The following is a 12838-nucleotide window of genomic DNA, read 5'->3' on the forward strand; positions in this document are numbered from 1 at the left end:
ATATTTACATTATGATTCATAACAGTAGCAAATTACAGTTATGAAGTAGCAACAAAAATAATTTTATGGTTGGGGGTCACCACAACATGAGGAACTGTATTAAAGGGTCGTGGCATTAGGAAGGTTGAGAACCACTGATCTAAATCATTTATTTACTCCTCATTTACTTGTTCAGTAGATATTTTTTAAGTGCTTTCTCTGTGCTTGGCCTGGTGCTCGGTGCTACAGACAGAGTGAATGAAACCATTGTTGGCTTCATGGAATTTACTAGTGAGTAAAACACACACACACACACACACACACACACACACACACACACACAAGATGGTAATAGAATTTTCACTTAATTACTACAGTTCCAAAGTGATAAGTACTTTAAAGGAAAAAGAAAGGATACTAGGATTACAGACACACAAGACAGGTTCTGGGTAATTCAAGGTGACTGGGAAAAGGAATGTCCGAGGAAGGTCAGTTTGAGTGGGGACCTGAAGAGTTGCTAAGAGATTACTCTTCCATGACAGTGAGATGGACAGTGTGGGTTTTTTTTAAAGGCCAGTGGATCTGGAGCCTGGAGGTTGAATGAGAGAGAATGACTTACGATGAAACCAGAGAATTCATTAGAGGCCAGTAATAGTAGGATCTGAGGCCTTGGGGATGGTTTTGGCGGAAAGTCAGTGAAGAATTTTTAAGTTGGAGGAGGATTAAAGTGATCATAATTTTTAAAAGAAATATTAGTTTGATACCAGTGAAGAGAATATGTTGGGGAAACTTCTGCGGCAGGAGGGCCAGCTAAGGAGAGGCTATTGCTCTTAGACAAGTCACAGTGAGGAGCATGCAGAGCTCTTGTGGTGGCATGAAGAGAGGGATTGGGGAGGATTTAGGGGGGGAACCAGCAGCGTTTGGTGACAGGTTGTCTGTTGGGGAAAATAACATGGAGATGATGGAGGACACTGAGAATGGCACCCGGGTCTCTCAAGGAGGGACCTGCAGTCACTGGAGCAGGTTTCTGACATTGACTGGAGCAGGTCAGCAGGAGGCAGAACAAATAATTGGAAAGGTCATGAACTCCATTTGAGACTTGTTTAGTTTAGGGGCCCAGTGGGACATGTAAGGAAAGCTGTTGGCTGGTATTGCAGCTCCACGTCTGAAGCTTAAATAAACCAGGAGTGGCTGATGGACACACTGCGGTGGTGTCCGGATTGGGAGCACATGCAGAGCGGAGTGCCCCAGACCTAACCGGTGAGGAACAGAAGGGCACCCTGAAAGGAGACGGAGGAAAAGCAGCCTTCCTGCCTCCCCTGCGCCTCGGGCCTGGAGAACTGTTCTTTATTCTGCTTTCAGATCCTGGTACTTCCTCTCTCACGCAAAATCTCTTCTCTCGGGAGCTCATGCCTTTCCACCTGATCTCTTCTCACACTTTCAGTTTCCGAGTTCCTCTGGCACAATCATCATCTCTTAGGAAACCCGGGAGCAAGAGGCAGATCTAGTCCTCTTCTTGGAGAATCCTTTAGATAGATAGTCATGACTTTTTTCAACAGGTCTTTATTGACTTCTTACCGTGTACATGGGGCAGGCTCTATAGCAGGCACTGGCTTTACTAGCAAACTAAAGGAGGACTGTGGTGCCCTCTACATTCTAGTTTGGGGAAACGGACAATACTAGTAAATACCTGTCTGGTGGAGCAAGGTAAGAGGGGAGGAGGATGAACTGGGGAGGACAGGGCTTCCTTTGAGGAAGTGACAGTACTGAGACCCAAATGAAGAGAGTGAGCCATGTGGGTTTATGAGTGTATTTGTAGATTGCTGTATAACAGCTTATCCCCAAATTTGCAGGCTAAAACAAATATAATCTCACAGTTCCTCAGGATTAGGAATCAGGGAGTGGCTTAGCTGGCTGTTGCTGCTTAGAAAGAGCTTGTAGTCAAGCTGTTAGCCATGGATCATTTGGGACTGAAGAATCTGCTTTCTAGCCCACTCATGCAGTTCTTGGCAGACCACTGAGCGCTGTTAGACTGAGCGCCTGGGGTCTTTGCCTCCTGGCAGCTTGCTTCTCCTAGGGCAGTGGTCAGCAAACTGTGGCTCGCGAGCCACATGTGGCTCTTTGGCCCCTTGAGTGTGGCTCTTCCACAAAATACCACGTGTGGGCGCGCATGTACAGTGTGATTGAAACTTTGTGGCCCATGCGCAGAAGTCGGTAATTTGTGGAAGAGCCACACTCAAGGGGCCAAAGAGCCGCATGTGGCTCGAGAGCCGCAGTTTGCCGACCACTGCCCTAGGGCAAGTGGTGAGAGAGAGAATGCCCCACCATTCTTTACGAACTAATCTCACAAGTGACATTGCAGCATTATGTTCTGTCATCTACCATAATCTGCCTCTTTTTACTGACTTGTCTTCCCCATCGCCTACGTGTAATTTTCTGGCCTAGCTCTGCCTTCCTCTATCTTGCTTCCTTTTTCACTCAAGCACTTTAAAAGGACAGTTTATATCTGCTGTCTTAACTTCATTGCCACTGGTTCTCTTCTCCCTCCTGCCAGTTGGCTCCCATTCTTCACCATGTCACTAACTCTTCTTTGCGAAAGGAGGCCTAGCGTGATGAAGATCAACCCGTTCTCATGTTAATTTAAATGATTTTTATTGTGGCATTTCATTTTCTCTTTTCTCTTACTGCCCCCCCCGCCCCTTAATTGCCAACATGTCATAATTTTCCTTCTGGTGTCCTGGCACCACCGGCCTCCCCTCCATCTACTTGTTCTGTCAGCCATTTAAAGGGAGGTATTTCATAGAGTTTTGTTCTTGATTCTTTTTTATTTGTACTGTATTTTGTCTGCAAAGCTGACCTCTACCAAAATGGAATTATCCATGACCCAACACCATATACAAACATCACACTCACACACACACACACACACGCTGTTCTACCTGTATTATTTGGTTCTTTATTTTAGGTTAGTAGAATCCAGGCACCCCATTAAAAAACCTGTGAATCATAATGTTTTTTCTGCCTTGCTTTCACACATTCTGTAAATCATCAAGATCTGTTAATTCTCTCAGCCTGCTCTCTTGTTTCTACCTCTCTCTCTAGCCCACGACCTTTGCCCTAGATTAGGCACTTACTGTTTCTCACCTGGTCTACTGTACTCCTCTGATAACTGATATCCCAATCTCTGCTCTGGTCAGTTGTCCTTTTACCTTTGATGCTACTGCCCGTTATTCTTCTAACTCATGTGTCTCAACATTTCAGTACCTGGTTGCCCACATCACTGACTCCTGGTCACCAGAGTGAGCACCGATGCCTTGCGTGGCACACATGCATCTTGCTGTCTGGTCTCTCTTGGTCTGCTTGGCCCAGCCTTTGCTGCCCTCACCCTTATATTTAAGGCTCCTACAATATGAAAGTTTTTATTTCCCTTAAAAGGTCATGCTGTGGAATGCCTCTATGCTTTCTAATCCTGTTTTTTTTTTTTTTTTTTTTTTTATTTTCCCGAAATGTATTTTATTCTCACTTTACCCCTCACTTAACCCACAGGCCAAATAAAATTATAGTTCTGTCGTCTCTACCCGGTGAACCACCCCACCTTTCCCAACAGAGTTCATAATTTTTTTCTCCTTGCTTTTCCTCCCTTTGCATAGGTTTCTATTATTCTCTTACCTGATTGTATCTTATTGTTTCTTCTGTCTCTCTCAAGGAGCATGAGCTGTGTGAAGGCAGGGTCTTAGGTTCATTTATCTTTGTCTCTCTGACCCTTAGCAAAGTGCTTGACACATTGTTAACTTAATAAATGTCAATTAAATAACATGTAATTGGACTAAGTATGGCTCTAGGTATGGCTTGTATAGGCGAAATTAAGAATCCAGATAGTACTTAAGTTCAATAGAGTCTTTGCTTCAACAATGTGGTTTGATTACTTGGTGGAATTTAGTACTGACTGTGTTAGGCAGAAGTTGGAAAAAATGAAATGCCTGCCAACTTGGAATATTAAATACCAAGTAATTAAAAGTTTTTCTGAAGCCAGTCTTCAGTTATATTGCACTTTAAAAATATCTTGCCATTCCAGCTTTAGACGAAATTACAAGTTTTCAAAAGTTGCTTGTTTCAACCTCAATTATTTTCCCATAGATATAATATTACATATAGTGTTTCAGTATTTCCAGGGTGCAATCTGGAGCCAGAAGCCACACAATAATTGAACAGGGAAAATTTAATACAAACAACGTGGGATTGACTACATGAGTAAGGAAAATAAGGAACACAGGAGTAGCAGATAGGGGAACACAGCATCCAAGGAAGGAAGGAATCTGGAAGAGGGTCCCAGTCCCCCATCCCCAAGGCTGGAATCAGACCTCACTGGAGAAGACGTGGTTGTGTCCTACTGGATGGCAGAGAAGTTCACAGAAGTGAACTTCGTGGAAATCTGCCTTCTGGGTGCTGGAGGGAAATGGTCCTCAGGGAGGTGCTGCCCTGCAGAACTCACTGGGAATCTGCTAATGGGGGTGGGATGGCGTGAAGCCACCATCAGAGGTCTGGAGAGAAGCTGTCCATGGGTGGGTGCCATGCACCTCCAAATAAGAAGAGAACCAGTTAGAAGAATCGTTCTGCCCTGGCCAGGTAGCTCAGTTGGTTAGAGCGTTGTCCTGATATGCCAAGGTTGCGGGTTTGATCCCTGGTCAGGGCACATGCAATACTCAACCAATGAGTGCATAAATAAGTAGAATAACAAATCATGGTTTCTGTCTCCCTCTTTCTATCTTTCTTCCCCCTCCCTCCCCCTTCTTCTCTCTCTAAAATCAATACAGTAAAAATCAGGACCCTTTAAAATTATCCTGGCTGGCATAAGCAGGGTAGTGCTGAGAAGCTATAGATTGACAACTGGCACAGTTCACCTTCATTGACTACTTGAGCTTTCCTATATTCCTAATTAAGATCTAGCTATCACAGGAATTAGGAAAGATATACTAGTAGGCCATTTATCTTGCCATTCCAGCTTTAGACAAAATTACAAGTTTTCAAAAGTTGCTTGTTTCAACTTCAATTATTTTCCCATAGATATAATATTACATATAGTGTTCTAGTGCCCAATGACAGTAGTGCAATTAGATGACGATGACAAAGAAGGAGATGGATATCCTATGTCTTCTGAAGTAGTAAATGGCCTTCTTTGACAAAATATATTGTTAAATATCTTAATTTCATGTGCCTTGATTTAGATCAGTGGTTCCTGACCTTTTTTTTTGGCCATGCCCCACCTAGCATCTCTAAAATCCTGATGCTTCCCCTGGCCCGTGACATATAATTATTATTATTAAAAAAATTGAACTATTCACTTGGAGGAAGCCTAAAAGGCCATTCACTTGGTCTAAACTAGCTTCCAAAGAACATGGCATCCATGAAAGAGAAAAATAAATGAACGAAAGGACATTTGAAATACTGAGGAAGAAATTACTAAGAAATTATTAAAAATAATAATATGAAGTGTTATGAAAAAATAGCAAATAAAGTTTCAAAACAAAGAGAACTGGAATGCATAAGTATGTTACAATATATATGAGGCCCCTAGAACCATAAGAAATGTGAAAAATTCACTGTTAATAACTCATTCTCGAATTGCCCCCTTAAAAATGAAGTTGCCCCCCTGTGGGGCATGTGCCTCATTTTGGGAAGCACTGATCTAGATATATTAAAAGTACTATTCTTACATCTGTCATTTAAGAATAAATTAGTTTTGCCTTGGAAAATTAGAAAATAAGACAAGAATCTTTCCTATAGTAAGTAATTGAGCCACAGCTGAGAAAGAGAGAGAGGAAGCATTGCATGTATATTATACATGTTTCCCTGGTTCAGTACATTAGTCAGTAAACCAAAATATTTGAGAATCAGGAATACTCTGTCTGTTTAGCAAAGATAGGAAACAAGGACATTTTGTGTGAAAGAGGAAATATAAAGTCGTGGGGAAAGGTTTGGGGTCCCATAGCTGAGCATGGCAGTCAGTGGGATGAGCGAGGCCACTTTGTGTGGAACACATGTGCCGCTTGCCCACATGCAGACAGACATGCTGGTAGCATGGTCAGGTGATAGGGCCATAACTTGGGAGTGCCTCCATATTATGAGTCAGTTCTTAGGGTAAAAGTTGACATGAATTTTTGTTCCATAAGTTTAATTACAAATATAACTTTTGGAGGCTGCATTAAACAGTCCTGCGGACTCTTCTGGGGTAATTTGTTGTCATTATAAAAAGAAAAAAAGCAGGAATAAAGCATTTATATATGACCCCTAGAGGATGCTTAGGAATATTGATGACAGAATAGATGTTTAATAAATCATGACTGATACTTATTTATATTTGGGTCCTTAACTTACAAGAAGGGAGAGATTGCCTGATGTCTCTTATATGATACTAGAGGCCTAGTACACGAAATTTGTGCACGGGGGCGGGGGTTCCCTCAGCCCAGCCTGCACCCTCTCCAATCTGGGACCCCTTGGGGGATGTCCGACTGCCAGTTTAGGCCTGATCCCACAGGATCCCACATCCTGTGGTGGCCATCTTGTGGCGGCCATCTTGTGATGACGTCGCACATCATGCCACCTAGGCTTTTATTATATAGGATGACTTTATTACTTATTAGAGGCCTGGTGCATGTAACTCATGCATGGGTAAGATCCCCAGGCCAGGGCAGATCGGGGCCTTCCAGCTGCTGGCTGGGGCCTCCCTGCGTTTCGTGCCGCCCCCTGGTGGTCAGTGCACTTCATAGTTGCGGGATCGAACTCCCGGTCTCCCAGTCGAATTCCCAAGGGGACACTTTGCATATTAGGCTTCTATCTATATATATAGATAGCCCATCTCTTCCTACCTATTTCAAGAGCATCTCTTTTCTGTCATCCATTCTTCCTAGTTATAAGAAATGTGTGACAAGTTGGAGGACTGGTGAGATCAGGGATGGGGTCGGGCGTACCCTCACGCCCAAATGTGAAGCATGCGTGATTGAGTTATACATGATGCGTATTGACTTGGATACTGGACTTACCACACTATTGTCTTTCAGATCCTCGCTCAAACAATCGGGGACTTTATCGCTGCTGAAAAACTAGCCAGAACTCCCAAGTACAGTCATATCTCCAATTACTTTCTTAATCAACTCTTAAAGGATTCAGTTAGCAGAGAGGCCTCTGATTTACAGGTCGGGGGATAGCATGTAGATCAAGGTCATCTTACAGTTCCTCAACACTGGTTACTGTCTCTCCTAAATATTTCAACATTTTAGAGAGTAGATTTGGGGCCTCCATTCTATCATTCATTATCATATATTAAAAAACATATGAATCACTGTGGAATGGTTGGTGTTAAGACTCTGGCTAGATTGCTACAAGCAGGTGTGTTAGTGTCTCTGCTTAGTTATAAATGGGTTTTTGTTCTTTATTTTTTTCCAGGTTTTTCTGAAGAGTGATCGAGTGGCCAGAATGGTTCAGAGTGGAGGATGTTCTGCTAATGACTTCAGAGAGGTGTTTAAGAAGAACATCGAGAAGCGTGTGCGGAGTTTGCCAGAAATTGATGGCTTAAGCAAAGAGACAGTGCTGAGCTCATGGATAGCCAAATACGATGCCATTTACAGGGGTGAAGAGGACCTGTGCAAACAGCCAAGTAGGATGACCCTCAGTGCTGTGTCTGAACTTATTCTGAGCAAGGAACAGCTCTATGAAATGTTTCAGCAGATTCTGGGTATTAAGAAACTGGAGCACCAACTCCTTTACAATGCATGTCAGGTAAGTGGCCCATCGTATTTCCCATTACCCTGCCGGACTCAGAGTGCACCTCAAGTGTTTACAAGCCTATGGAGATGTCCTTTACTTTCTATTGAATCACTTTGGTTGAAAAGTTGAGTGAAATATAATTTCAGTAAGTCAAATAGTGATATTTGTAAAGAAGGTTTGGAAAGAATTATTTGATAGAGGAAGAAGAACATCAGTACATTTTATCTAGTAAATAAATGTTCCCATGTGCCCTATTTTAGGACATCAGATTTGTGCCTGTTTGGTATATAAGGGGAATGTCCAAATAGTAAAATAGAAATAATCTGTTCTCTGAAGAAGGTTGGGTTGGCAGTTTAAAATAAACAGTTATTCTTCAGTGCAAAATAATTTTACATAAAGATAACGTAAAATTTTATGGAAGTAACTGAAATTTCAGGTGTTTTTTTTTAACCTAGCCAGATAGAAATTAATTGGAGATGAATCCTAAACTGCATAATTTAAAGTGATTACAGTGACTAATGTATTTTCTTTTCTGCTCTAATTCAAATCATACATATGTAAAAGCTCAATAAAATATCATGTTTTTTTCCAAGTCTTTCATCTTTAGACCCTGTGATTTGTCTAGTAATGTATTCCTTCTCTATTTGCATTTTACTTGCTTATTTTAGAGGTATACATTATTTAACTCTGCCCTGATACACAATTTAAATGGACAAAGTTCTGGTATTTAAAAGTTCACCAGTTCATTAAGAGTTATACTTCTACACTGTTTATATGTTTACATTTATTTTTAATCTTTTGCAGATCTACTTCTCTTATTTTGACATGCTATCCGTCATTTACTTTGAATTACTAATTTATGTATCATTTAAGATGAATACATTAAAAGAGTTAATTAATACTAAAGCAATGTGGCACCTTAACCCTGTGAACAATGGTGATTCATGGTAATTGTTTCTAACTGTGTTATTAAACCCATTGGCGGTTTGATAATAGTGGAAGGTGACTGTAAAAGCAAAATTTCCTACTTTAAAAGATAAATGCAACTGGGAGTTTGTATTTTTAATGAAACAATAGCTTACTTTACAGTTAAATCTTGATTAACCTAATTTAGTAGTAAAATTCAGATTCAGTAGATATTTATTGGGTATTTAGTCAAGTCAGAAACCTTGCTAGGCTTTGGGGAAGTCAAGCTGAGCAAGATGAAAGTATTTATTCTCCATATGCCAAGGCCTAATAGAGCAGATCGGCCCAGAAAAGGAGTTGTTACATATGCATGAAAGTTTATACTGGATGTTTGTTACAGGGTCATAAATATATGTGAATCTATGAGTTTGTTTATTAACTCAAGATATTTTAAAATCAATCCTTTGCTTGCTTTTAAGATCACTTCTAAAGCAATGGTGTGGATCCCCTGATTTATGTCCTCTATGACTTGGAACATATGTACTTATAATTCAGATCTTTATAACAAGAGATTAATTATTTAAAAATTCTGTCAATATTTGCCTCATGTATTTTTATGCTCTGTTAGGTTTGTACACATTTAGAATATGTCTTTTTGCGGAATTAATTCCTTTATTATTATATAAAGTCCCTCTTTTTCCCCCCTCTGAAATCTACTGTATTATACTGAGATAGCTACCCTAGCTTTCTTTTGATTAGGATTAACATGGGGTGTCTTCCTCCATCTGTTTATTTTTAACCTATATGATTCTTTATGTTTAAAGCGGGTTTCTTGTAGAGCATATAATTGCATCTTGTTTTTTGTGTGTGTGTGTTTTTTTATATATATCTTCATTGATTTCAGAGAGGAAGGAGAGGGATAGAGAGTTAGAAACATCGATGATGAGAGAGAAACATCGATCAGCTGCCTCCTGCACACGCCCTCCTGGGGATGTGCCCACAACTGAGGTACATACCCTTGACTGGAATCGAACCTGGGACCCTTCAGTCCGCAGGCCGATGCTCTATCCACTGAGCCAAACCGGTTAGGGCTTGTTGTTGTTTTTTTAATCCAACCTCACAATCTCTGCCTTCTAATGGCTGTGTTTATTATTCATATTTGAAATAGTTTACTCGGATTAAGTTGTACAGTCTTTGTGTTGTCACTTCCTTGCATTTGTTCTTTGTCTCCCCTCCTTTTTCTGCCTTCTCTACTTTTAATTGAACATTTTATGATTCCATTTTATATCCTCTTTTGATGTACTACTTATACTTGTTTTTTTTTTAAAAAAAAAACTTATTTAGTGGTTGCCCTAAGGTTTACAATATCCATTTTGAAATAATCTAAGTCTACCTTCAAATAACACAATAAGGTGTTAAGTGTAATGCTATCCCATAATAGAGAATTCCTAATTCCTTCTTCCCATCTTTTGTGACATTTCTGTTATTCATTTTGTTGATTATATGCTATAAAATTTATGATCAATTAAGAAAAAAATAAGAAAAATAAAAGATTATATTTTACCTTCATTTGTTCCTTTTCTTTATGTAGATTTAGTTTTTTACCTATATCAGTATCTTTATCTCTGAAAATCTTCATTTAATATTTCTTTTAAAAAAATATATTTTATTGGTTTTTTACAGAGAGGAAGGGAGAGGGATAGAGAGTAAGAAACATCGATGAAAGAGAAACATCGATCAGCTGCCTCCTGCACACCTCCTACTGGGGATGTGCCCGCAACCAGGGTACATGCCCTTGACCGGAATCGAACCTGGGACCCTTCAGTCCGCAGGCCGACGCTCTATCCACTGAGCCAAACTGGTTAGGCCCATTTAATATTTCTTAAAAGGCAGGACTTCTGGTGATGAATTCCCTCAGTTTTTGTTTGTCTGAGAAATACTTTGTTTCTCCTTCATGTTTAGAGAATAATTTCATTGGACATACAATTATCAGTTAGCTCTTTTTCTCTTTCAACACTGAAGATTTCATTCCACTTTCTTCTTGTATGGTTTCTGATGAGAAGTCTGATATAGCTCTTCTTGGTTCTCTACAGGTAAGGTGTTTTTGTCCTATGGCTTCCTTCAATATTTTATCATCTTAGTTTTCTGCCATTTAAATATGAATATGTTTAGGTATAGGTTTTCCTTTGATATTTCTCTTTCCTGGTGTGTTCTGTGATTCCTGGGTTGGTGTCTGTCATTAATTTTGGAAAGTTCTCAGATATTACTTGTTCAAATATTCCTTCTGTCCCAGTCTCTCTTCTCCTTTGGGTATTACAGTTTTGATATTGCCTCATAGTTCTGGGATGTTCTGTTTTGTTTGTCTTGGAGCTTTTTCTCTTTTTATTTGAGAATGTTTTCAACTTTTTCCATCAGAGTCCTTAACATATTAATAATAGTTATTTAAATGTTTCGTTTGATAACTATAACCTCTCTGTCACATCTAAATTTGGCTTGAGTGCTTGTTTTTGCTCTCTACATTTTTCCTTTTTTCCTTTTGGCATGCTTTGTAACTTTTTATTGAAATCCAGACACATTGTATCAGGTAACAAGAACTGAAATATATTTGCCTTTAGTGTGAGGATATTTGTTGATCTGACTGGGAGTTGGGCAGTGCTTAATGTTTGTTGTAGCCATAGGTACAAGAAGTTTCAAGTTCTCGTATCCTTGTCTTTGTCTTCCTCTTGACTTTGGGTTTCCTTAAGTATTCCTCCTCAGAGAGGGTCAGTGTCTTGCATCTTGTAACTGTGATTGACTGTTACTGTCCTAGAGCTGTGTTGGTGTTGTGGCAGGGAGTTGGGGAATAGCGAGGAAGCCTCACTCTTTTAGTGGGCCTGCATCTTGGGTTGTAACTTTCACAGGGGTTTCTGTCCCTTGTCTACGAATATTGCTTCCCTTTTCACCCATGTACTGTATTCCCTTTCCTGGTTGCAGCATCCCCAGTCTATTTTCTTGAGGTCTTTCCTCCTGTTCACTCTGGATTTTGTTTGTTCGTTTTTTCTAATGGAAGCTGAAGAAAGGCTGCAAAGGACTACAGAGGCAGCCTTCTCTTCCTTCAGCTGGAACAACTTGTCAGTGCTCCTTCTGGCAAAGCCTGTCCCCCTTCCTTAGGGAAAAGAATCCAGGGGGTTAATAATGGCTGTTCTTCCCCTCTTTCTGCCTGATCCACATGGGGACTTTTCTTGAATCCTTACCATGAGAACTTTATGGGGTTACTGTTCTCTAATAGCACTGATAGTGCATGTGTTGTTTTATTTAGTGCTAAGTTCTCAATTTCAGCATTATTTCATTAGTAATGTGACTGCATATTCAGTTACTTTATTGGGGTGAGTATAGTTAGTAAATAATTGCTTGAAGATATGAGCTCATTCCTTTTGTCCAGAAGATAAACTGTTAATACCAAATGAAAATAACTAAAGAAAATTTCATGACGTGTAAAAATTTGCCAAATTAGATCTACTATTTTAGAGAATATGCATGCATATTCTCCAGGCTGTTGAAGTTCCAGGGTTTTTATGTTTGAGGTTAAATTTTATATATTCTCGCTTTTGAACATTTGATCTATTATTTAATATAGTTTAGTTCAGTTCACATAGGGTAATTTTATATCTAATTAACTCATTTATCTTTTCCCTGCTTTTAAGTATTCAAAAGAAAGTGTGGTTTGGGAAATGCATTTTTAAGACTCAATGAGAATCCATGGCAAAACTGCTATTTCTGAGTTAGGTTTCTATTACATAATTTAGAAGGTAGATATACGGTAAAGGAGTTCTCTGAAAACTTTTCCTCCAGCAGACAGAATGCTACCTGGTTCATACATAACATCATATAGGCAATGTGCTCTTCTGAATAGAGGAATGACTTCATTTCCTTATGTTCTTTTCATTGTATGAAATTAACAAAACAAGTTTTAGTTACCTGGTGATTTTTGGCTAATTCTCAGTGATCAAGAAAAAGGGAGGAAGGGTTTTTTGTTTTTGTTTTTAAAGGAGATTGCCTTATGGAAGATGGGTCAGCATGGAAGTCCTTAGGATCTAAGGACCTTTTAAATACAGGAATTATTCTTAGGATTTGTATTAAAATTGAGTCTAGTTATAAGAGTCCCACCATTGGAGATGGATTTTATTAGAGTAGGGTGTACTAATAGAGG

At 39.7% G+C, this 12838-nt stretch overlaps 1 protein-coding gene across 19 annotated transcripts in view; it reads left to right on the plus strand.

Annotated features, from left to right (window-relative positions):
• The window catches only part of CADPS2 (calcium dependent secretion activator 2), a 506535-nt gene that overhangs the window by 167884 nt on the left and 325813 nt on the right, over positions 1 to 12838 (plus strand). For all 19 annotated transcript variants that reach the window (XM_036328812.1, XM_036328815.1, XM_036328814.1 and 16 more), the window contains exon 3: positions 7423 to 7755. In XM_036328812.1, coding sequence (XP_036184705.1) covers positions 7423 to 7755 — 333 coding nt within the window. The remainder of the gene's footprint in view (positions 1 to 7422; positions 7756 to 12838) is intronic.

This window comes from Myotis myotis, unplaced genomic scaffold, assembly GCF_014108235.1.
Source record: "Myotis myotis isolate mMyoMyo1 unplaced genomic scaffold, mMyoMyo1.p scaffold_m19_p_11, whole genome shotgun sequence".
Classification (NCBI taxonomy): domain Eukaryota; kingdom Metazoa; phylum Chordata; class Mammalia; order Chiroptera; family Vespertilionidae; genus Myotis; species Myotis myotis.